General features: G+C 28.7%; 1 protein-coding gene across 4 annotated transcripts; it reads left to right on the top strand.

The window, feature by feature from the left end:
• Positions 1-1,094: 1,094 nt before the first annotated feature.
• LOC142329792 (mitochondrial dicarboxylate carrier-like) lies at positions 1,095-27,805 on the top strand. Of its 4 annotated transcripts, none has more exons than XR_012757592.1 (6): positions 1,095-1,228; positions 10,523-10,730; positions 12,844-12,924; positions 17,094-17,150; positions 19,942-20,123; positions 27,624-27,805. XR_012757592.1 is itself a non-coding variant. In XM_075374592.1 (6 exons), the coding sequence occupies exons 1-6, from the start codon at positions 1,170-1,172 to the stop codon at positions 27,669-27,671; spliced, it is 471 nt and encodes a 156-aa protein (XP_075230707.1). In that variant the 5' UTR covers positions 1,095-1,169; the 3' UTR covers positions 27,672-27,805. The 4 variants fall into 4 exon arrangements, 2 of the variants coding, with proteins under 2 accessions (XP_075230707.1, XP_075230706.1); XR_012757591.1 differs by having other exon boundaries at positions 19,942-20,130; XM_075374592.1 differs by having other exon boundaries at positions 19,942-19,959.

Raw genomic sequence — 27,805 nt, 5'->3', positions numbered from 1 at the left:
TTCATTCTTGATTTTTTCTTTCTTCTTCTGGAAGCTTCTCTAGCCATTACATTATACCCCTACAAAAAAGGAATTTTGACAATGATATAGACTACTTTATACTGAAGAAGTTTCATGGATTGTTAGTACTTATTTGCTATGTTTGTTTTCATTCTTTAATAAATATTTAAAATGTTGAGTAGAGGTTATAGGTAGTAGTACTACTATAGTAGAAGTTATTATTCCTTTTCTCTTACTTTTCTTCCTCATTTAGTATGAGTTAATGAATTATGGCAGTTGTACTCCTTTGCAATGTTTCAGGTTTCCTAGAAACATATTTTCTATAAAGCTGCTCTTCAATTAGTCCCATCTGTATATTTTAATAGTCATTTGCTGGGTTTTATGAAAAATATACACTCATCTAAATCCTCTTTTTGTTATTGCAATGTTTATATATATATATCTTCCATATAGCAGATAAGTGAATAAGTTCTAATATTCAATATAATTTACATGCAACCTATAATTTTCAAAACAAAGTTATGTTGATTTTAATAAATGTTATTCTTTTATTGTTATTAACTTGTTTAAGGTATCAAAACAAACAGTTTCACCAAATGGAGAACCTATTTCTTTTACAATGAAAGTATTAATGGCTGCTGGAGCTGGTGCAGCTGGAGGACTTGTTGGTACACCTGCTGATATGGTGTATGTAAGCATGAATTTATTTGAAATTTTTTTGTTTAATTTTATATATGTTTGTGTTTAATTAGTTATTTTATTAATGTTAACAGCTTCACTGGAGATTGTACCTATGTTATATGTATTGGTATGATATTAAAATTTATGTGATTTTTTTTTTTTTCATATGTACAATTATTTTTGTAGAAGAAAATATATACATTGATATGATGATTCAAGCTTTTTCAATATATATATTTAAAATGCTCCAGTATAGTTATTTTACCAATAGAAAACTAAAGTTTTTAAAAAAATGTAGTGCACCCTCTAAAAAATTAAAGGTCTCTACTTTTGTATAGCATGGGTCTTAAGGATTCATTTATTTATGGAATTTGATTTCTATCATATGTAATTTTTATGCCTTACAGAAAAATATTAAAGATGTTAGATAAAGTACGTTAAAAAAGTTCTATCTTACAACTTGGAAGTTTTCTCTGCTGCTGTAACAAATGGAGTTATCAGTCTGCATTCTTAATTCATTTATGGGTGATTATGAGATCTGTCTCAGGTACTGGAAGATTTTTTTTTCACACCAATGATTATTGGGTTAAAAATATTTCTTTAAAAGGATGCTCTAACATTAAAAAAAACGTTTTGTAGTTGTCATTTAACTATGTTTTGTTCTGTTGTTTTATTTTATTTACCTTATTCAATTTTACACCTCATAGTTTTTGTTTTGACTGTTATGTAAGTGAAATGTGAACATATTTTCATATTTTCCTGTACTACTCCTCTTATTTTTATCATTACTTTAAATTGTGTTGTCATTTGTCCATCAAACTAAAAATTGTTTTTACACAAAGTTATTATTTTTTGATGACAAACCAAGCCAGATTTATACTTAACAGACATTCTACTTATGTTGAAGAACTAATAGCTGTTCTGTAATACTATCATTGCTGTTCTAGCTGAAGAAAATATTGCTGAAGGATTTTTTTGTTTGGAAGACACATAGTGGTATAATACTGTATTTTTTTTTGTTTTTTTTTTTACCAATTGGTAAATACCAATTATCCAGACTTCTTACATCTACACTAAGTAATTAAAAAAAAAAATTAATACACTATTAAGAAAATCTAAAATACTATTCAAATAAAGCTTTGCTTCAAAAGGAAATGTATTTTTATAGATCTTTTTATTACTGAGTTAACTTTTATAGAATTCATATAGTGCAAAATATATGTAAATTTAGACCTGTGTAGAACTAATTATAAAATGAACTTCTGAAAAGATTGATGAAAATACAATTGGTCAGCTGAATTTCTCAGTAGTACTGAAATGTATTTCTAAATATTTCTCAGTAATAATAAAATTTAATAATTTTTTTTAATTTTCTATAAGTTCTTTAGTGTAGTAAATTTTTAATTGATTAGCAATTTAAAATTTTATTCTGGTTCTTTTATTAGTAAATACTCAATGGATTTTTTTTAATCCATTACTATATCTGTTTTTTATTATGTTGTGCATATGTTCTGAATGTTTTTTATTATACTGAAATACAATTTTTTTTTAATAGTTAAGTAATTTTATTAAGTGTGATATCCATTAAACATTATTAGTATAATATGTATGATAAACCTTTATTGTAATTATTTGGATTCAGTCTTTGAATAATTGGTGTTCCACTGTATTTAAGATATTGTCTAGGAGTTTATTAGGTCTAAAAATGTTTGTTATATATTTTTATGGTTGTTTCATAAAGTTCAAGTGTAAGATAAGGCATTTTTTTGTCTGTAGAATAGAACATTAGTAATTCAAACATCTTGGGATCTAGGTGATTTTGAATTTTCATATTTTTGGATTTCTAGTGATCAACTATCAAATTGTTAGGGATGTAGGATGTAGAGGGTATAATGAAATGAAACGACTTGCACGAGATAGGGAATCTTGGAGAGCTGCATCAAACCAGTCAAATGACTGAAGACAAAAAAAAAGTGATCAACTATTAAAATTATAAAATAATAAAACATTATAATTAATTCTGGTGAAACAGATACTATTATATAGGTTGTATGTGTGGTATTTTCATTGTTTGCCACCTCAAAGGAGACAGTTCTGTAGCTCAAGCAGACTTGCAGAGACATCCTTCTCTGGACCCACTCAAGGGTGTCAGTCTATTATTACACTATGTGTTTAGAGCTCTAAACCAGGCAAGTGCTCCGTATAGCAGGATCAAATTCACAACACTGTATTACATGCGTCATTTCAACATTACTGAGAAGCTTGCACAGCACAATCACCATCCTCTGCTTTAACCATGATTTCGATCATATGTCTCTCATCCAGCCATACCTCAAGTATTTCACTAAAGTTCTAGGAAGCACTGACATCTTGTACTTTGAAGGCAATCTCCCCCAAGTACGTTGGTCTCTGCTTTCTGGCCATGACTAACACCTTAGTCTTCTCTGTGTCCAATTCAGTTCTTTATTGAATAGCCTGGCCCTCATTAATTCGAGGCTTCATTGTCCCAGGCCATGATGTTCTGCTCGGTCCTATCCACTATGACCAGAACAAAGTCATCGGCAAATGCAAGCAAGGGAACATTAACCTCAGCATCCCATCGTAGACAACATTCCGCAATAGAAGTGACAGCACGGATTCCTGCAGCACACTCCAATCAACTGTAAACATATTCCTGCCATTAACACTAAATGTGATAGTCCCACGGCACAGATAGGACTGAAGCACCCCTGTCAAATAGACGTCAACCCCCTTATCTGCTAGCATTCGAAGATCAACAACCATAACAGGCTGTTGAAGGCATTCCTGTCATTAAAGAAGATGAGTGACAGGATGTTCCTTCTATGTCTCGATTCAGCAACTGCACTGTTAGCTGTATTCATTACCTTGTTAACAGTGTCAGTCATCAAGATTCCTGTCCGAAAACCAAACTGGTATGGACTTAGGCCACTGTTTCTAGTGATGTATCAGTAAGCTGCACTACCAGCACTTTTTCAAACAGTTTTGTAAAATTAATTTATCAAATGAAGAAGTCGATAGGCACAAGGTACATTGGCAGAGCGTCCTTCCTTATTGATTGTCAACAACCGTAACATCTTCCAATCCATCAGCATGTGCTAATTTTTCAGGATGTAGATGAATGCATCTAAGACCTTAAACAGCATGTCAACCACAATCCTGACCACCTCAATCAGAAAATCTTCAGGCCCAGGAGTTATGTAGTATGTGAAAAACATACTATATGTACACTAGTTGATAAATTCTATGTGTTTATTTTAATTAAACAGATCTTGTTCACAATTTCACTTCTATAAAGAAATTATTATTTTTCTGTAGGCGTGACCCAGAAGGATTTTGTAATATTATGCGAGCAAGATATTTTGTAGTACTTTTTGTTTGATTCTCAAAGTATTATTCAGTAGTCCATATCTTTTCAAATTCAGATGAAAGAAATTAATTGCAGTTACCTAAGGAAAAAAGATCTGTTAATTATAAACTTAGTTGGTTTGTCATTTAAAAATGTCATAAATGTTTTTTCATCATTGATCAATATTATCATATTTCTTAATTATTTTTTTTATCCCAGTATCTTTCATTGCTCATACTTTCACTCAGTGGCAGCTTTTAAAATTAATAAGAACTTTGAAACTCGTAAAGATTTTCTGTACATCCATAGTCTATTTAATTTTACATTGTACTGGTTAATACAAACAACAGGCAGTTTTAACTTAAGCAGTAAAAAGTAGTTGAGTGTTAAATAGAAATGGTTATTAAAATTTATTTTTCTATTAAACAGTTAGTGTATTTATTGAATTACTATGTATTATTTTGTAAATTTTTGTGATCAGTTTTTCAAATTTGGTTTTATCTGCTTAACATATGTGAGGTAGGTTTAAATGAGGACTAGGTTACCTAAATTCTTGGTTTCATTTCTTTTTCAGCTGTATTGAACCGAAAAAACAAATATTTTTGTAGGTAAGCTAACTGTTTTCAGTTATGTTAAATGAATATTAAAAATGTAATCTTCAACGAAAATAATTTAATTTGGCAACAATGTTACCTGAATACTGCTGTGAAAAATCAAGGAATCTTTTCATTTAATAGGTAGCATTTTCTACCGCTGAAAGTGTAAGCATTCATTTTAGTTGGAATTTATAAAATTATGTTTCATACAGAGTTCAACAATACAGTCACCTATTTGAAATAGTAATTAATTTCTTTCACCTGATTTTTAATCTTATTCTCATCTTTTTTATTTTAATTTATTGTTTTTGTGATTAATCTACTTAGGTTAAAAATGTTGAATTTACAGTATATAACTTAACTGTATATTCTAATTTGAATAAATTTACAAAAGATGGGGTGAATGAAATTTTATATTATTTTATCAAAAGTTTAAACTTTATTGTTTTGTTCAGGTTACATAAATTCAACTGGATCAGGTTTAATGATCCCTTAGTGTGTACTTTGTTCCACTCTGCTATGCATGATTTTATTTAAAAAACTGTGACTGAAAAGTTGGAATAAAAAAAACATTTACAGCAGAACAGGTAAAAATAATAGATTATCAGGTACATGAAGTTGTGTCACAATTGTATCTTCAAATAAGCTTGTTTACACTTATAATTTTATAAATGCTACCTGTTAAAAAACTGGAAAGATCTGAATCAGGTCATAAATAAATGCATGATTGATTACATTAATCAAAATTCACGTAGCACCTGCCATTGAGAATTGGTTTAATACATATTGACTACAGCCCAGCTGGCAGATATTGGTACTGCATGCCTTTTCATTGCTTTTCTCTTGAAAATGTGTTTTTTATACAGAGCACAAAATGCAATATCAATTGGGAACTCACTTTATATTTACATTTTCTCACTCTAACATCATTGTTATATTACTCTAAAACTTTTGTTTACATTCTGTTAAACTAGCAAATCAGTAATGTTATTGCCCGTTATGGGCAAGCTGCCACTGCATTGATTTTTTTTTATACCATATTTATTCATCCATAAACTTATTAAATTCATTATAATATTTATTTATACATTTTCTCATTCAGTTTTCCATAATTTGAAGATGCTACCAGAATCAATGTAGAAGTAACAAATTTTAAAAAATTGTGCATGATCTAAAAAAATTATACAGAATGATTTTGATTAAAGTATCGTAGAATTATTTTGAAGGCTTTGTTTTTATGAAATATTTTGCAATGCACTGTAGATTTGTTGATTAAACAGAATAATGTGGGTCAGTCATTATTCTAAAGCAGGAAATCTTTATGATAAGTAATTTTTTTTTGGGGGCAAAAATTTTGTCAAGGAATGTATTACAATTTTTGATAATTGTACTATAATTTTCAAACTATGCAAAGCTTAAAAGCCATATAACTTCAGTATATAAAGCATGTACATTATTAATTTTTTATCTTTTTATAAGTTTTTTATGTAAGTAAATTTTTACTAGAGTAGCTTTAGATTAAAGGAAATTGTAAGTGCAATGCTGGTAATGTAACTGAATGGTAAAGTATTTTAAATACTATTGTTTTGCATGATATAATTGTATTAATATTTAACATATAGCTGTTTTGAATATATAAACTCGTTATTAGTAAAAGAGGTTACTTTTAAAAAAATGTGCAAATCTCTTAATTTATATCCATGAATTATATGTATTTTAATAATCAGTAATTTAATTGGATAAATGAACATTTATTTTTAGTGAATCAAAAGATGAATATACTTATATAAAGCAAAATTGTTCATTGTTAATTAAAATTGTTTGTAATTGATCACTAATAAATCGCTAATAAATTGATGGTAAATAAAATTAATTTAAGTCAATAAATGTTAAATAAAGTAAAATGATGATTAAATAAAATTGGGTGTGCAATATATTATTAACCCTGATTAGAAATTAAGCTCTTTACCATAAAGACACATCTGGCAGAAGGGTGTAATAATGATGGTATATTAATTGCAGAGACAAATAATTTATATTTACATTTATTTTTTTATATAAATTGTTGCATTTACATTGTAATTCATCTGAGATATTGATAAGGTGAAGAAAATTTCTCATGATTGGATGAGACTTAGAAAATTATTGTGTAAAGACATGTGAATTGTTGAATACCTTGAAAATATTAGTCATTTAACTTCTGTAAACTTGGTTTAATAACATATACACAACCGAATACCTGTATTCATGTGAAGTATATCATTTATCAACCTCAAGCATGATATGAACAATTGGACATTATTATTGTTGGTTATTATTCAAATTTAAAGGAATACTGTTAAACGTAAACTTGGCCTAGTGTTATGGGATAAGTTTGTATTTACTCAAGTGTGTGTTCTAAGTTATCTTCTGAGCCATTGGTCTATTGTGTTTGAGAAATGTGAGATGCACGATTTACAATGCAAAATTTGATTTATATTCTAATACAGACACCATCAATTTGTGGTAAAATAAAGTGAACAAGGCAAGTGAACACAGAGATTATTGATTGATTAAGTTTCCTTCATCAATTATTTTAAATAGATTTCTAAATCTCAAGATTTTTGTAGTTTTAAAATATGTTCTGGAATATTTAAAAAACTTATTTATTTTTAAATATCTATATGATGCTTCATACTTACCTCTATAGTAGAAGAATTTTTTTTTTACATCTAAAATTCAAACTTTTTCAGAAAACCCTATTTGATATACATCTTGCAAAGTATATCTGTTTGCAGTTAGTTGCTTGTGTCTAAAAAATATATGTTAGTAAAACTAAGGTCATCTTCAGTTAACTTTTAATCCCAATCATCTTTTGTTAACGGTCAGTTTTGATCCATAGTTTATCATTTAAATGCATTTCAAATTTTACATTACTTTTTCCACATTTTACACTGCAGTTTTCAGTAAAATTGTAAATTGTAAAATTGTTCAGCTAATTCTTAAAATTCTCTACGTAACACTATTGATTCAAAGTCTAGGCAGTTTTGATACGGTGCTGTAAACCTAGAATAGGGCTCAACCTCAGGACATTTGGTCTTCATTAGTTTTTCTATATGCCGAATCATATATATTACATTAAATTTGCATTAATATATGAACAGAAGTTGTGAATTTAAATTTAAGTGGTATTAATTGAAAAAAATATTTTTAATTTAATTTTTTTTAAAAATTGGGATTATATCCGAACACCAAGTATCTTACTTGTTGCAAATCAAAGCTTAGAAAGAAAATAATTGTCATTATTTACGTACTGAATCTTTTTAATTGGTTAATTTCTTGTTAATTGGTTCGATCCGATTCTTACTATTATCTTTTATGACCACATAGGATCACTTTAGTCAGTCTGTTATCCAAGTCTCTTTGATGGGACTGTTTCGGCCTTGTGGTCCTCCTAGTACTTTTACATTCTGATTTTTGTGCCCTTTTTTAGTGTTGAAAGTATTCACATTGTGAGTTTTTTCTTGTGGGTGTAAAGCGAGTGTTTTTGTTCTTGATTTTCTTGTTTAATTTTATCTTATCTGTGATGACTACTGACATAATGCCAATTTCCTTCAGATCCTCTTTTATTTCCCTAATCCATCTGCATCCTGTCTTAGTGTTTTTTGAGTCAAGATTGTAATATACTAGCTGTTTCAAAAGTCTTGAATCTTGCATTCTCATGATATGTCCAAAGAATCCTAGTCACCTCTTGCACATGGTGCCAGTCATGGGTTCTAACTCTTTGTATACAACTTTGTTGGGCATAATCCACCACCTCCTGTCTTTCTGGTACTTTTTATCGATGCAGGTTCTTGTGATTCTTTTGATTTTCTCTGTCTTTGATTGGACTCTGTCTTTGATTGCTCTTTCAGGTGAAAGAGTGTAGAAACACTCTTTTGCATAAACACTCAGGACTCAGTTGCATAAGTGGCTTCTGGTTTTATAACTGTGTTATGGACACTTTGTATCAGTTTTATCATGTTTATTAATTTGATTTGTAGTTTGATGTGTCTTTGAATTTTTAGTAGGTTCTCTGTGGATGCAGTCATAAATGTTCTTGAATTCTACAAATCTTATCACCATGTTCCTGTTGCAATCCATTATTAGCTTGAGACTTGATCTGGTTTGGACAGCTCCTCCAGGGTCTGAAACCTCCCTGGCATTCTCCTAGTTCTTTCTCAAGTTTTCCTGTTGAGGATGATTCTTGAAAAAACTTTGTATGTTGTGTCTGGGGGTGAGATTCCCTGTAATTGTTAAGATCTGTTTTGTCCGCCTTTTTGTGCAGCGGAAGGATAAGGGCTGTCGTTCAGTGTTCTGGTAGATCTTCTTTGATCCAGATGTTGACAAGCTGTTGATGAAGAGCAATTTTTGCCGATCTTCCTTCATGTTTCCAGATCTCTACAAAAGTCTGATTGATCTTGTCCTGCTGCTTTGTAATTCTTCGTCTCACTCAGTATATGGTAGACTTCTTTTATTGTGGAAGGGTTGATGTTTTCTGTTGGTGTTGTTATTGTGGTGTTGGTGTAGAAGTTTAGGAATTCTGTTCCAAACCTACACTATTAATGGCAGTCCATATAAATACAAAAAAGTGATTATATTTTTCATATAATAATAATTTGTGATTTGGAAAGCTAAGACATATGATTAACTGATAATATGAGTCAGCAGTGATTGGTGTGAATCATCACATTATTATTTTTTGCTATACTATCATAATGCTTCAACCCAGTGTCAATATATCATTAAAAACTTAATAAAATTCATTCAAAGAAAATATTAAGCTTGCATTCTTTTGGGTGATAAAGAATCAGAAAGCGTTGTAGCTTTTTCTCAGAAGCTCAGCTTAAGAAATAATTATGCTCATTTATTTATGAAACATGTTTACAAAATTAATGTTATTAAAAAAAAATTTGGGGTGAATCTGTAGCTAATTGATGAAGGTGGAAAGTTGATTAAACCGTAAAAAAACGAGGTTTAGATTATAATAAATTGAATTAAATACTTGTGAAAATGGATAAAAGTGACATATAAAGTCTCTGGAAAGCAACAAAGATGACAGTGAATGTGAATTATGATAGCAACTACAGCAAGAGTAGTACATTTACACTGACCTACTTGTAGTTCTATGTGCAGTAGAAATCATAGTCTTCATTTGTTATAAACTTAAATTGTTAAAAATTAATAGATGAAATAACTAGCAAAAAAAAAGCTGTTTGAAAATATTGCAACAAAAAAAAGTAACCTTTTTTCATGGTATTAAACTACTTCTTGTTTTAAAAATATTTTAATAATATTTTTATTTATCATTTATAATGATATTATTTAATTAGAAAAAAAATCTCCTGACTACAGACTTATATTTTAATTATAAAATGTATAGAATTTTTTATTGTATTATAAATATTGTTCACAGATATTAATTTTAGTTACAAACAAAACCAAATTTATTTTAATGTAATATTTTTCGTAACTTTCATCAGATGCTTTTAGTTGCTTTAGCAGCTATCTTCAGTAAATGGTTCATTGACCAACGTTATGATGCAAGTTCAAAAAATGTTATAATAAATTTTTAGTTTGATATATCATTAAAAGTGTTAATAAAGAAACACCAATCATTAAAAGTGTTATTTTAGTACAGTATTCACTAATCTTTGTGGCCAAAAGCTTTGTAAATTTAAACTCTATAGCTTACTTATATTTTATATTCTCTATTGTTTTTTCTTCAGATAGTTTGATATCCTCTGTCTAATTAATTTGGATGCTGTACTGTGTAAACATTTTTTTAAATTTAAAAATGCTTTATTTTCAAAAATTAGTGCACATTAATTAATTTTTATAAAAAATAATTTATTTTTAGTTATAAACATGCAATTGATGGTTTATGGAGAGTTTATAAAGATGAAGGCTTCACAAGATTATTTTCTGGTGCAACTACAGCTGTTGGACGAGCCATGTTAATGAATGTTGGTCAGTTGTCATTCTATGACCAGTTCAAACAGTATATGCTTGCTTCGGGTTATTTTCATGACAATCCCACAACACATTTTCTTGCTAGTCTTGCTGCAGTAAGTACTACTACTAAGTCTTAAAAATAGATTTTCAATTTTGTTACTATTTTTTTTTTTTTTTTTAATTTCTTTTATAGTATTAATTTTTTGAAGTATGAAGAAACTGTCATTTTATTCTATAATTTATAACTTAAATCATTACAGATTTAGTGCAGACCACACAAAAACTGGACTCTGAATAGTAACAGTCAGTTTAAGCATTAGATAATAACACATGCCTAAAACTTGATTACCATCTACCCAAACATAATATATTTCATTCTCAAAAATATACGATTATAGTTTATAATAAGTCCGTAGTAATGACGATTTTCATCCATAAGATTACTTTCTGTTATTAAAGGAGAGATTTAGTACCTGCAACCATTATAATGACAAATTTGAACTGCTTGGATCATTGTTGAAGTGATTCAAAGAATTGAAGTCTTATTTTGTGAACCGTGAACAATAAAATAAAATTTTAATATTCCAAAGAAAATTGATACAACAGAACACTAATAGATCAATTCTTACACAAATTTCAGGACAAAAACTGATTGAGACAATAAATAAATTTATAACATTATCAACCACATACAAACAAAAAATTCTAGATACAATATTATATATAGAACCTTCTTTTTTTAAGAAAGCAGCATACCTATTGCACAAAAACTCACATTAACTACACAGCAGATTTGATTTATTTGAGGTGTACAAACTGACTACTCACATTGTATTAAATTCTGTAAAGAAAATAGGACAAAGCTTTTCACAGTAATTCTAAGAACACATTAAAACACTAGCACTGAAACAATTTTTGCTTATCGCCTGATTGAAACAAATCACATATACAAAAACATGAAAATCTTACACAAACTTGATACATTTAAGTGACATATGAGGGTCATTGGGAAAGTTCTCAGCCTGAACAGAGATGGTACAAATATGACCAAATAGATATTATATTTGTCAAGTATGATCCTTTATATGTTTTTTGTGCAGTTTCAGACATTGTTTTAGTTGCTTGTTTACGATGGTTGAGTAAAGCAAACAAATTTGACATTTTAAAAAAAATGAATAAAACAGAAGTTCAAATTGTTATAAAGTAGTTTGTTTTAAAAGTTTTAACCCTGATGAACATACAAAAAGAGTTACATTCCACTTCAAAGATTCTTTCCCTTTGTTTGTGACAATAAAAATGTGGGCTGCTTAATTTAAGTGTGGTCGTACGTCCATTTAAGAAGATGAATGTGAAGAATGTCCAAAAATCGCTACAATCAACGAAATTGTCACAAAAATCCACAATGCCACAATAATTGCAAGGTACTAAAAAAAGGTGTTAAAAAATTATAATTCTGAAAAATATTGTGTTTTCTTGATCAGTCCAAAGTATTTTAGATTAATAAATTTAATTTAAATCTTATACAAAAAGCTACTAAATGTGTTCTTATTTTATTAATTGAAATATTTTGTACAATTTTAGTTAAATTTATTTCTATTGTAATACATGTATGTTGTATCATAAGTTAAAATGTTAGAGAATTGAATGTGATGTAGGTTAGGTTGGATTTCCTAAAAGTATGTTAAATAAAAATTTTATTAAATTTTAAATTTTTAAATTTTTTTTGATTTACAATGACAAATTATCTTAGTGACAAATAAATTCACTTACAATTTTGATGACATCCCATTGACAATTTCCCACAAATTTCATTATGATTTGATGTCATGTGTGGCTAATGTTTGATAAGTATTTCATTGAGACTGAGATAGGAAATAGATTGGCAAACCAATCTGGTTTGCCCACTGAATGTTGAGAACAGGTGATTGAGAACAGATTAAATGCAGGGGTGTAGGGAGGAAAAGAAAAAAAGTATTTCATTGCCAATTTGTAGAATGAAATAACACTTTTTGTATGAATAATTTAGATGTTATTATTAAATGTGCTGTTTTCAATTTTTTGTTTACTAGGTGAAACTAATACAATATTTACATTTAGTCATCAATGACCAAATGTGTATTATTACAAATGTGTATGTATCTGTAAATCATTATTCATTGATATAGTAAAGAAACTGCCTTGTCAGTTAAAAATAAGAAATAATTTATCTGATTTTATTTGTTACAGGGAGGTGTCGCAACAACACTTACACAACCATTAGATGTTTTAAAAACAAGAGCAATGAATGCAAAACCTGGTGAATATAAAGTATGTATTGACTGAAAACAATGATGTTTAAATTAAGTTTTTTGTTGTAAAAAAACTTAAAATAAGAAATCAACATTTAGAAAAGAGATATATATCTCTTTTAATAAATAAATAAATATTTTATTCAAATTGATATACAGGTGATTCAAAGAAACAGGAAATTTTGAAAGTTGTGTTGGTAGCCGTGGGCGATTAGTACCACTTGATAAGTGGCGCCAGCTTCTCTAACCTAACCTGCCATTTAGTTGTCATGGATCCTTGGAGTGGTGCGCAACGTGCATTTGCTGTAAAAGCGTTTTACAAAAACAATGACAGTGTGGAGGGAGCGCGTAGAGAATTTCGCCGTCATTTTAATCTGGGACGGCACGACCATGTTCCATCAGCACATGCAATTAAAACATGGATATCTAATTTTGAGGAAACTGGTTTGGCAATGAAAAAGAAACCTCCAGGTCGTCCGTACACCACAGAATGTTCAAGCTTTACAAGATGCTGTCATACGAAGTCTACATCGGTCAATCTGTCGTCTCTCAGCATCTTTACAATTGCATAGTTCAAGTGTTCAAAGAATGTTAGTGAAGGACTTGCAATTACAATTCTGTAATGTAATGCTTCAGAAAATAAATGATAACGAAGAGTTTGTTCACGAACTGTGGATGTCAGATGTAGCGCATTTCCACCTCAGTGGATTTGTTAACAAGTAAACAGATACTGGGCACAAGAAAATCCTACGCAGCTACACCAGCGTTTGTTGCACAGCCAGAAAGTGACCGTGTGGTGTGCTATGTCATCTTACAGTGTTATAGGCCCTTATTTTTTTGAGGCTGACAATGGTCTTGCGATTACAGTGACGTCGGCTCGTTACGTAGCCATGCTTGAAACCTTTGTTGTGGAACAACAAAAGAGATTTCCACCAATTCTTAACACAGCCTGGTTTCAACAAGACGGAGCAACGTCACATACTGCACGAATATCGATGGCAGCTGTATGCCGATTGTTTGGACAACGTGTCATTTCACGAAATGGTGACATTGGATGGCCTCCCAGATCGTCTGATCTCTCAGCTTGCGATTACTTTTTGTGGGGGTCACTTTAAAAGCAAAGTGTTCCACAGTAGACCTGCTACAATGGAAGAACTGAAAGCAAAGATCCAAGAAGCAATTGCGGAAATTCCAGTTGAGATGTTACGTCAAACCATGAACAATTTAACGAAGAGACTTCGTGAGTGTTTACATAGAAGAGGAGGTCACCTTCAAGATGTCATCTTTAAAAAATAAACTAAAATGATTGTATCCTAAAATGGCAACATTTGTACAATTACATGAAATAAAATTCATTTTCTAAAAAAAATTTTTCATTAATGTTATTTAATTTTTTTAATTTCCCATTTCTTTGAATCACCCTGTATAATTGCATGTTATTTGTAGATCATGTCAGGGATGGATATGTATGCTAGTATTGCTCCAAGGATGGTAAATGAATACCTAAGAATTAGCCTAGAAGAATAAAGAGGAAGCTGTGTGAAAATTTTGATCAGAGCAGCTTTACAAAATCAGTTAATAACAAAATAAAATTTGTCACAAAAACTATTAAGTTTTTAATTCATCTTTCAATTACTACTTTTAGAACAATATGCTATCATTAACTTATTATTCTTTAATTAAATTCTAACCTCAAAAAGACAAAATTTAAAGAGTTTTTAAGGTGTTTTTTTGTTTTTTCTAGAATTCAAAAAATCTATTTTTTATTTTTGGATATGCTAACACTATTACAATACCATAGAATTCACCTGTAAGAAACATAGGTACGGCAGTGAAGCATGAACTAAGGTTCCTTACATTTATTTTTATCATAAGTTTTCAAGTTTATTTTCTTGGATTTCAAAAAATTACTTTGAATATCAAACTGTTTACTGTTAATGTTGTATTAATCCAATATTAAGCAATAATGACAACAAAAAATGAAAAAATAGCATCAAATCATCTACATGTACAATGTCATATTTTATTTTTAAAATTTTTGTTAAGTTATGTTGAAAAACTTAAAGGGATCATGTAGGAGATAATTAATTTATAAAAATACTATAAAATAAAATAATTTAGACAGGTGTTAATTGATATTACTGTATCTGATATTACTGAATATGTATCATTCATACATGTAAAACATGGATGCACAAAACCATTTTAGTTAGTATTGTTTGAAAACTCTTAGCAGAGTAATACTGGTTTCATAAAATAAATCCCTTTAATTTACTGTTGAGTAAGTTGATAAAACCCTTTTCAATTAGTTAGAAATTTGTAAAAACTTTTCAGTGGAAGTATAACAAAATAGTTTCTCATAATATTATGCTATATAATGCTAAAATAGTTCTAGCCGGTTCTAGTTCAGGCCTGAACCATTGGCACATTAAATTGAACCTCTGTTACCTCAGAAAATTCTCCTTCATTGCAAATAATTTGAACTATCTTAAGTTATAATCTAAAAATAAAATTAGTGCATGTTCATTCACTAACTCCATAAACAGAAGGTTTCTTTAAAATAATCTCATGTAAAATCACATTGAATGCCTTAGATAGGTTAAGTGACAATGACACAGTCTCATTATTTTTGAAGACTCCAATAATTAATTTCACAAGATATTACAATGCCAATAGAAGAAGCCAAACTGTGTGTGCTGTAGAAATTTGTATATTTCTCAGTAGCTAACAAACTATGTTTCTATTAAGCATTTAATATTCCTTGAAAAGATATTGACAAGACATATGGGATGATATTTGGACATTTTTGTTTTATCCTGACTTAATTATTGGAGTCACTTGCACTAAATTTAATATTCTGGATAAGGTTCCAATGAGAAAATATGAGTTCACCAATTTTGTTTAGTAATAATAATAAAAGTTACAATTTTTTATCATACAGTTATTTGACACTATAAATATCTTTGGAATTTGAATCAGAAAGGTTTATTATAGCCTATTATTATAGTTTATTTGAATCAGAAAGGTTTAAAGGTTTATTATGGTTCTTTATAGTAAAGGTTTACTCAATCAAATTCCATATCAACATTTTTTTGAATACTTTTTTTTAATCTTTCTGGTAAGACTAGACTTATGAATTATATTAAGTAAATGTAATTCATAAGATTACTATTATCATCCATGGAAAAAGTAGCAGCTATGTTTTTTTTTTTTTTTTACATAGTTCGCACAGTATTCATTAAACCTAATGGTTTAATTTCAACTGGACAAGTTTTAGTTTTGCATATTTCCTTCACCCCTAATAAATTGCCATACTGCCATATATGCTCAGAATTGATGAACTTTTCATAAGCTTTCCTTTTTGCTTATCTTCTGTACCGTATAGAATTTTTTAGTTACTGTTTATTAAGTCAGTATGGTAAATTCTAGATAAATTATGTGGTAATAACATCATTTGTTTGTATACGTCATTTTGTAATTATACTTATTAATCTGTGTGTTCCTGCATTGCCATGATATATTTTTTGACAAATACTATATTTTAAAATTTAAAAAACATTTCAGAAAATATTTTTAATCCTGACATAGATTCTGTTCATCAATATTTAATGGTCATCATCTTTAAGAACCTTATTAAAATACTGACTAAATATTCCCCTACCAGCAATAACAAGCCTATTCTTTATAACAGAAATAAATTGTAACAAAAAAAAAATTAAATAAAGAACAAGGAAGAAAAGTTTTTCTTCCAAAGTAAAAATAATAAAGGCAAACGGTTCACACAGGCCCAAGAAGATCTAAAAGAACTGAAGAAATTATTTCTGTAATTGTATTTCTGAAGTTGAAGGAAACGTTAAATTGGTCACTTCAAGCTCTGTTATAATCCATGAGATTATCTAGTTAGATATGTTAGAAGGTTTGCAATTCAAAAACTCTTCAACTGAGGTAATTTGCTAAAACCAATTTTCATTTAATTTAAATATAAGTTTTTCTTTATACTGTTATGATAATATTTGAATGTGTTGTATAATACTTTTACAATGCTTTCCCAATCAAATGTAGCTCTACACATTTGTTAATACATGCAGCCACATTTTTTATTCATATGTACATGGGGTTTTAGGAAGAAAAGTAATGAACCATTTTTTTCAGTTAGGTTACTTATTGTTATTTTTTTTGTTTTTTCAGAACTTGTGGGCCATTGTTATACATACGGCTAAAGTAGGACCTCTTGGATTCTTCAAAGTAAGTTGCTAATATTTAAAAAGATTAAACAGTTTTTAAATATTTGTATATGTATTAGTTTGATAAGTATGTGTATTTTTTTCTAACTTGTTCTTACTGTATAGAGTCAGAAGCTGTTGCTCGAGGCAATCGTGTTTCTGTGATGCTCTTTGATTGCAGTTTGATTCTGCATATTCCGTTATGATTGTTATCATTTTGTTGTTTAGTTGTACTATTTTGTTTGTTGTTTATGGAGTTTTTTATTGGGGTATTGTTAGTTAGTTTACTTTTTTAGTTTTTTTTTTCAGTCCTAACCTAGCATTTACTTTTGTTGGTTTTTTACGTTAGCAATGGTAACCAAGTGCCCAGTCAATCACTGTTTATCTTTTGACCTTTAGAGTATTACTACTGTGGTTTTCATTGCTCACAACTATGATGTCTTATACTGGTGGGTCGCAGGGTGTGACCCTGCACTCTCATGGTGATGCTTCAGTCCCAATTGGGAAAAATGAGAAGAAGGCCTCCAGAGAGAACATGTGGAGTAACTGGCGTGGGGTAGTTCTTGTGGTAGGTCCAACAGCTCAGGTGAGAGTGGTCACGGATTATCAGGAGTTCCCACCCTTGTCTGGGGTATCACGGGTGGACTTTGAAGTGTGTAGACAACCGCTGGATATCTAAACGGTAGTTACCAGAGGCTAAACAGGAAAAAGAAAAAAGAAAGAAAGACAACCGCTGGAAGAACCTCCAACAAAGTGGAGATTGAGTGTTTCTCCTACAGAAGGGGAAGATTTGAAGTAGTTGTGAGCAGCAAACAGAGGCTCGATATCGTCCATGGAAGGCACACAGTCAGCTGATGACTGAGATCAGATGAAGGAAGTGTACAGCGGCTAGGAGGAGCATGAAATGCTCACTCGTAAGGAAGAGCTTCATGATGCACTGGCGGATTTGTTATTTAAAGTTGAGTACTTACATGATCTAGTCTCCCAGAGGGTGTCTTGAGATGACATCGAGGATCGTGCCGGAGAGATGATTGCTGATGCACAACGGGTTGAGGCCCTCAAAGATTTCTAGAGCAAAACTCTGCTGTTGGAAATGGTGGAGAGGTCTACACAGTCATTGCCTTCCCCAGTCTCAGAGGGGTTCTGGAAGAGGAGGGAGGATATTGGATTTACTTAAAATGACTTTAACAGATGAAAACCTAGTGAGGGTGGTGGTCGGCTGAGGCCACTAGGGCAGTTACTCAGTTTCCCTTCCCGTCTATACCGCTGGTGCAGGGGAGGTGGTTCACTTTTGCAATTTGACTGGTAGCTGGGGCTCAGCTACTGGAAGGGAGGTGAAGTTGTCAAGGCTGAATCTGTCGTTCTTGGCAGGGAGGATTACTCTTTGAAGGAGCAGAGGTTTACTGTTTTTTATGAGTCTGCAGGAGGTGTGAAGCATGTGTTAACTACGGAGTTATTTTTGCCTGTCTTTCAGTTGCTTGGTGACAAATTGGAACACCAGATCAGGAGAGTGCTGGCTTATGAATATCATTAGCGGATGAACCACCCGGTGTGAATTTATACACTTCCATGCGACTGCCATACTGACTGGGAGACTCCGGTAGTTCCAAGGACCACTCCGGCTGTTAGTGATAGTGGGGTTGTAAGGGTGCAAGTAGCAGGAAAGTCCTACGCAGATCTTCTGAAGGCATTTAAGTGGACAGTGACATAGGAGGAGGTAGATGAGTTGCTGTCCCTCCATTGGGGTATATCCGTTGAACTGTGTATGCAGGTCAAGGGAGCCAATAAGGCTGAGAAGTTGTTGGCTGCCCTACGAGTCAGAGCACCGGACTTACACATTGATATAAAGTCTTTGGGCACTAAACGGATCTTTGTGCATGTTAAGGACATTGATGCAGATACAACTAACCGAGAGGTACACAAAGCTGTTATTGGGGCAACTGATGGCTTTCAGGTGACGTCCATCCATCTTGCTTAAGGAGAAACTAAAGACATCACAATTGTTATAACGTACCAAACATATTTTGTTAATATTATTTTGTTGTCATGGCTAAACATATTTTGGAGGGGAGGATCAAAATCAGATGGGTCTGTTGTAGGGCAGTCATCCGGGAGGATGAGAACAGATATTATCAGCTGGGCCATGAGGCACATTTCAACGACCTGTACAGGGACTGACAGGTCACAGCTCTGTTACAACTGCAGGAGGCCGGGACACCAGCGATTGGGTTATACAGTGCCTGTGCAATATGTGGCATGAAGGGCCACCGGACTGAGGAGTGTGTGTTGTCATATGAGGAATTCTGAGAATCATCACGAGGAAATGGGGGGTGAGTGAGGGAGTGACAGACAGATCATGGATAGATCAATCATCACCATCATCTGGTAACAAATGGGATGTCTCTAGAGCGCTGTTTTGTGAGGTGCAATGGGGTGCTCTATCTCTGCAAGCAATCACTGATTTTCAAAATTCAAACAGGGTAATTATTAGTAGGTTGAAGGCTAATTTTGGCATGTATCAGGTACACTCTCAATTTAGCAGATCACAGTTGTGATCTGGAAATGTTGTTATATTTTCTCAACCAATCTTCCGATTTTCAAAATTCAAACGGGGTTTTTTGTAGTATAATACAAAATCACCATGGAGCCAAACCAGAACAAAAAGAGCAATGTTTGTCAGCAATGTTTTTTTTCAGCTGTTGTGTTTTTAATTTTTAACATTTAGCTTTTGTTTCAGTATAATTATTTTTTTCGTTATTGTTTTGTTTTATTATTTTTTTTAATCTCATGCATATGTTTGGTTCTTTTTTCAGGGATATGTTCCAGCTTTTGTAAGATTGGCTCCACATACAATACTTACTTTTATTTTCTTAGAACAATTAAGAACAAATTTTGGAAGTATTAGAACTGGTTGATAAATTATGGAAATGTTAAACATATCTAAGATGTTATTACACATATCTAAGATGTTATTACTTTTAAAAAGTAACATAAGGTAAAAGGTAAATCATGTCACGTTTTTTACTGTAACTCAGAGAATCTTTTTTAAAACTTTCTAATACTGCAGATAATAAACAACACAGTTGTTTGACTTGTCATTAACAGTAAATCTAAATTACCGAAGGACTAATTTTATATTATATTTACTTATAGAAGTTGGTGTGGGGATGTGTACTTGCGTATATATGTTTTTTATCTTTATTCTTGTGGATTAAATCCATAAAAATGGTTTATGTGTATAAACCACTGTTATCATATTACCGTGTATTAATATATATTAAAATCAATTTTATTTACTTGAAATTCATAAAATTACATTTTTTAGCTGTACATACGTTTTTAGATGTACATACGTTTGAGTCAGATTAATATTAGGGTTCTAACCAATCTATCGGTTAATTTATTCAGTCTTTATATTTATTTGTAACAGTTCAGAATGTAGAATAACTTTGTTAATAAAAAAGTAAATGTTTTTCTAGATTATAAAACCATACAACTGATTGATTTTCTTATCTTCTTTTCTGGGCTTTTCCACATATGTATGGCTGAAGTTCATAACACTCATTTTAAGGATTGATCATCCAAAACTAATGAAATGAATCATTTTCTGATGATATTTAACTTGTAATTATAGAACATATTGTAGCACCAAGGATTAATTAAAACTGGTAGAAATACATACATTCTATTGTTATATGACATGTTCAACAGCAAAGTTCACAATTTTTTTAATAGATTTAGCTACATTTTCTGTTATAATAATAAGAAACAAATTTATTGTTTTAATCAGAATAAAAAGAATAATTTATTTATTATTTAAAATTTCTTAAATATTAATTTTAAATGGAAGAAAGAAGTCATTTTTATTTTAAATATATTTTTCTTTATTGTGCACATGAGTTGCAGTAAGATAATAATATACTCTTCTTTGAAAAGAATAGATGAAATTTGATAATAGTTTATTATTATTTTAAGACTTTTTTTCCATTTTTGTTACATATATTTAAAATTAAGTTAGTATGTAAGTTGTCTGAAAGACAAATATTTATTTTTTTTAGTTTTAGATAACGGGCTAGCATTTGTTATTACGGTTAAGGTAAAACTGCAGTTTATATGGTATTTTATATAGTATACATGTTATTATTGTGATTGGTTTTTTCTTTTTAGTTTATTTATTAATTTTATTCAATTTGAATTTTTGGATATTATTATATGTATAAAGTATAAATTCTATTATCATTCATAGGGATGTGATTATTTATTTCTATATGACAAAAAAATCTAGTCTCCTTTCCATTATTTACAATGTATTCTTTGGATACCAGCATTCACTTTATCATTAATTTTTCTTCATTTAAATAAGTAGAAAATGTTTTTAATATACAAAATTATTATTTTTATAAATCAGCAGAGTTTAAAAACTACATCATTCCTGGTAGAATTCTCACCAGGTTTGTTAGTTACTAGCTCACTAATACAACTTCTGTAAGTATAAAAAAAATATTGTTTATCTATTTAGCTTATCATGCAGTACATTAATGTAATTTCATTTATGATAATAAAATATACAATGTGAAATATTGCATAGGTTTTTGATTATTTTTTAAAGAAAAATGCGCAATGGTTTATTTTTAGAGAATTGTAAAAGGAAAGTATAAATATGATGGAAACTCATTTAATTTAAAATTACTTAGTTCAAAGAAAGCTGGCCATTCAAAAACTATGATCAATTTATTTCCTTATTTTTAAGCATCCTCCGTGTCTCCTTATCACTCATCATGTTCTTATTGGCTCCCCCTGTACCTCAACTTGGGTCTTCCTAATAAATCATTTTCCTTTTAGTTTTCTCACATGTGATTTTTTAATCATTCTTTTCTCTCTTCTCAGAACATGTCCTTACCGCTGAATCCTTTATAATAATCCTCTGCCATCAATCCAGTTCTTGAAAAATTTATGAATTTCTACATTTTTCTTTTTATCCTGTCCATTTTTTTTTACGCTGCCCTTAAATTTTTTCTGAAACTTTATTCTTCGACAATCAGATTTAGTTCTTTTTTAATTAATATATTTTGGTTAAAACTAAAGTTTTTTTTTTTTAATGCTTAGAGTACAGGGACTAATGAATTTAAAAAAATATCTACATCTAATAAAACGATTTAACATATTAATTTTTTGCATGTTTAAAATGAAGGACATCCTTTTCTGTATAATTTAACAAAAATTTATTTTAATTTTTATTTCCGTACTGCTTTTAGAGATTCTACTAAATTAATTATCCACTGAAAATTAAAAAAGTTTCTTCATTAATAAATTCTTTTGCTTTTTCTATATGATTTTATATCCTTTAATCATGGTTGTACCTGTTGTTAAAAAGTTTTATTTGTATATACTTTGTCTGTTGTGATTATTAAAGAATTAAATTAGTTTTTTGTTGTTTTATATCGTTAAAAATAAAATTTTTAATGAAATGGTTTGAATATACAAAATATGTTGTATTTTCTTAAAAGTAACTTTGGAAAAGGATGATGGTTACCTATGTGTTGTTATATTTAGAGACTGTATTTATTATATACATATACATTTATATATTTTTATATGTATTATATAAAATTAGAATAAAAATGTAAAGGAATATTGAAAAATTTATGTGTGTTTTTTGCTTGCATAAAGATATTTCTTGTAGTAAGTAGTATATTCATACACCTTGTATATATTCTGTATATGTTATAATGTTACTAGGTTTTGTCCTAATTGATGTAACTTAATAGATGTATAGATATTAACAGTATACTAAACAAAAAAGTATTCATTATGTAATTATTATCAAAATAATTTAATGTAATTTCTCATGTAATGAATAAGAATATGAATTATGCAATTACCATATAAATTATATAAGTTTTTCAAATAAGTATTAGTTTCTGAAGATGATTAAAGAAACAAATTTGGCTCACTTTAAGTTTTAAGTACTTAAATGATTGTTTTTTTTAATTCTTTTATGAGTTGGATTGTTTGTAGCTTGTAATGTAATCTGGAATAATTTTAAAATATTCCCAGCAGTGTTTCTGTTTGATAGTGTAGAAAATGATTAAAATAATTTAAGTTAAACAAAAATACTTCACTTTAATTGTTTTTGGATTTTAACTTAGTGCTACTAATTTATATTTGTTTACAGCTATAGTGAGTGTATATGTGTTTTAAATTATACATATTTTATATGTTTATTTATTTATTTAAATTTATTACATAAAAAAAAGTATTCTTATATCAGATATATTCAAAAGCATTTAGTGTATAGTTTGTTATATTTTTAAGGTAGATAGTTACTAATTATTTTCAGATTTGTACAATGAATTTATTAGTACTAATTACTCAATTTTTGACATGTAATGTTTTTTAGTAATTCTTTTAAAATTATTTTTGATTTAGAGTTATTTTAAGATGTTGATAATTAATTGATTTCTTTAATTCTGTAATTAATTCGTTTTAATAATCTAAAAGTAACTTTCAATGCAGATGCTATCACTGTTTGTTTATGCATGGATTTTGGATGACAGTATGTCATGTAGATTGAGTTCTGCTTTCATTTTTATTTAGCAAACAATAATTTTTGAATAAATATTAAAATCAAAGCAATTTATAATCTTGGCACATAAATCAAAATTTTGAAACCGAAAGTATGATTATTAACTAACAAAGCTGATATCAACAAGTACTTTAGATATTAAAATAAGAAGATTCTTTTTTCTTTTTAACTTCAGTTTATTGAAATATAGATAGTAACAATAAATAAATAGTTTATTAAAAAAATTATTGCTAATCTATGTGACAGAGTTGAAGATTTTTTTTAATCCAGAGTTTCTGGTTTAAATCCGTAACAGACATTTTTCACGTATTATAAATTTCCATACATCTCTTTCTCTTTTAGATGGGATTGGAATACATTTGTAAAAATTCCCATATGACTTATGTAAAAAGAAAAGCTTGGAAAATGGATGTTAAAAGACAACTAAATTTATTTCTAAAAATTTCTTTAGGCGAGTGTTAAACAACTAATTAAGCTCCTTTCAATTTACTCATTTTGCTTTACGATTAAATTTAGGTCATCACCATCTGTCTATTCACATAGTGCATTTTGAATTTTTTTTTTAATTCCTTTATATTTTGCTAAACACAAAAGCTTTGTTTCCTTTTATTAACATGGTTGCCTTACCTAGTTTCAGTGTTGTACTTTCAGATCTATAATTTTTAACTTAGTTATTGGATTATTGGAAAATATTGGATTACAGTAATATTATATTACTGATATATATCAGCTGTATTAAAACACAATATATTAAGGAATCTGTAATACATCATTTTTACTATCTGTTTACATTATCAAATAATTGTAATGACTCTATACTCTCAGGAATTTATGTTATGCATTATTAGTTGGTGCTTCCTGCTGCCAGAGTCCTTAAGTAAGCCAAAATCATCATGATAATTTATATTTGACTTATATGCTGGGATTTACATCATCTGTTAATTTACTTTTATTTTTTGTCTATAAATAATGAGTTGTCATTCAATTTTGTTGTTCGCTTGATTGTTAGCATTATTATGTGATGCTGCCAGTTTGCTATTGCTGACAATAAACCAAAGCATAGCAATAATTCTATTTCCTTAACATGTCATCATCTGTACAATTTTAATGCCAGCATATGATGCCAGGAATATACTTAAATCGATTGAATTTGGTTAAATGCAAAACATTCCCAGTAAACAAATCTATGTTAAAAAGTAATTATTGACTGGATTTTTACTTTTGAATATATATAATTTGATATCTTTTAATGTTATAATTTTGTATCCCTTTATATTCCATAGTTTTTAAAGTAATTTTGTATATTTTAGCCAAATGCTGTTAATGATTTTTATCTTTATGATTAGCTTATTTACAACTTTATTAATAAAACAGATCTTTTTCATTAATCAGAAACATTTTGTAATTTACATAATTAATTTACTCATCAACTTTTACATTAGTAAAACTAATTATATATTCTACATTGTTGTGTAATACATTAAAAATATCAGCATTTTTATATCTTTTTATTGGTATGGTATTTTATATACCAAAGATATGTATATTTATTTATTAATTTCTAAGTTAATTCATCAACGTATAAATTGTACCATTTTTTTATGAAAGATCAAAAATTGAAGGATATCTTTTTTTAAGTTCTGTTGATCAGTGGTTTATTTTAATTTTTTATTCACCTTAAATTTTTTCATTACACTAGCTTTTTACTTCCATTTTTATATTTCTTTTAGTTTCAAAGTTGTTGAAAAATTTAATTAAAAATGTAAAAATATTTATTCAGGTAGGTTTACATTCCAATCTTTAATCTGCATTCCTTAAAGTAGTATAACATTACCATTAACAATTTTGTTTACTGTTCAATTTTTTTTTTTTTATTAAAGAACAAAAAGTTGAAATTTATTTTATGACTAGCTTGTTGTGTAGGATACATTATTTTAGTAATTTTAATTTTTTTTTATAATAAATATATAAAAAAGTAATTCATTTAGTACTTTTTTTAAGTAACAAATTTAAATATGTTATCTTTTTATTTTTAAATAGTAGGCATGAAAGTGTTTAAAATGTTAACTTCATTATATCTTAAATTTAAATTGTTTTATACAATAAGACTTAATTTTGATGCAATTACTCACATTTTTCAAAAGATTAAATATGTTTTTTAAGCCATGTAATTGTTCAGTTCTGATATATAAGCTTGAAGCTATGAATATACATGAATGACTTATTTATGCAATGTTAGATGATATAAAAACCAATAATAAAGGTTATACGTCTGGAATACCATAATTTCAATGGTAACTAAAGAAAAGTCTTTCTTTTTTTACATTAAGCATTGCATAAAAAAAGAAAGACTTTTCTTTAGTTACCATTGAAATTATGGTATTCCAGACGTATAACCTTTATTATTGGTTTTTATATCATCTAATACAGTTTGGTTTTTATATCACATCTAATACAGTTTATTATATTAAAAATTTAATAGTTTCTTGTGTTAAGGTGAATCTATTGTTATATCTATGTTTTTTTCCTATTGTAAGCTTTGGTAAAAGCAAGGGATTCAAGTATATTATCGCTTGCAACAGGAATTAATTTTGATGCTTTAAACAGTTTTGGGAAAGCCTTTTTTACATATTGCTTTTGCTGCATACATTTATTCATTTTAATTATTCTCTTATTAGTTATTTATCTCTGTTTTAATCTATTTAAATATATAAATATATTTTATTTTTAATATATAGAAAATAATTTAAAATAGCAATACTGGATTATGTAGGCAATTAATTATACACTAATGTATTTGAAGTAATATAAATGCAATAAATTTTGTTATCATTTTTATTTTTTACTTTTTTTTATTTTCTGAACTCTTTCCTGTTGGATAATCATCCTGTTGTGCATGTTTTCTTTCTAATAACTCTACTTATTTCTTCTATAGGATCAGTATCTCATTGATTTTATGTAGCATTAACTAATCTGCTTAAATGACGTAGAATTTGCTTGAAGCTTAATAACTTTTCTGTCCTGATTGTGAATCATTATTTATGAAGCCTTCCTTTTATAAAAAATTCTAAATTTTGTTTAGAATTTTTGTTTCTCCAGTAAAGCCATACTAATAATAATAAAAGTAACTTCACCAAAATATCATGGTTTGTACCATGTTGACGAACAACAGTTGGATTGTTTTTAAAATGAAGTTTTCATAAATCTTTAACTCTTTATAATCGTTCTAATCTTTAAGTCTTTATAATATTATTGAAAGTCTTATTTTTTTAATCTATAGAAATTTCTTCATAATTATCTCCTACATACTTTACAAAAGAAAATTGTAATATGCCACAAATCATTTTGTAACAAACATAAGTCTGTTAATAAATATTACTTTTTTTTGTTTTGAAATTTTAATAGTTCACTAAATAAACTGTCACAATTCTGTGAAATTATAATATTCCTGGTTATATATTGTGATTTTTTTTTTTTTTAAGTTATGCAGTTGTTTAAATATTAATATGAATGAATGGTAAGTTACACATTTAGTATGTAAATAAGTCATGTAAACTTATTGTTAGTAAATGCAATTAATGCAGATGTAAAACAGTACGATTTCTCAACTCATTTAAAATTATTTCTATTGTGTATATATATAGTGATATAAGAGTACCTAAACTATGGTACTCTTATATCGCTATATAATACTAAATATATTTATATAATATGATATAATATTATATTATATATTTAATATAATACATATAATACTATAATAATATTTAATATGGAGTATATGTTGAAGTGTCACATAAATGTTCAATCTTCTTTTTTCTTTATTAATACTTTATTTAATTTTGCTTTTATTTTACTGTTTTCAATTATATTGATGAGTATTTAACTTCTTTTTTTTATGTCCTTTAGCTAGTCTGTCGTTTCCATCCAAATGTAACTTTAATTAACCGTCCATAGTTGTGTGGAGAAATGGAGGATTTAATTTAAATGCAGATCGGATATAAAAATATTTTTTAAGGGATTCAGATGCTAATATTTCTATATTTTAATTGCTGGGATCAGTTTACACCACCATATTACCAAGAATATGG

Source organism: Lycorma delicatula, chromosome 9 (assembly GCF_047948215.1).
Source record: "Lycorma delicatula isolate Av1 chromosome 9, ASM4794821v1, whole genome shotgun sequence".
Lineage (NCBI taxonomy): Eukaryota > Metazoa > Arthropoda > Insecta > Hemiptera > Fulgoridae > Lycorma > Lycorma delicatula.
Note: the sequence above shows the minus strand (reverse complement) of the source record. Positions and strands in the feature narration are given on the sequence as shown.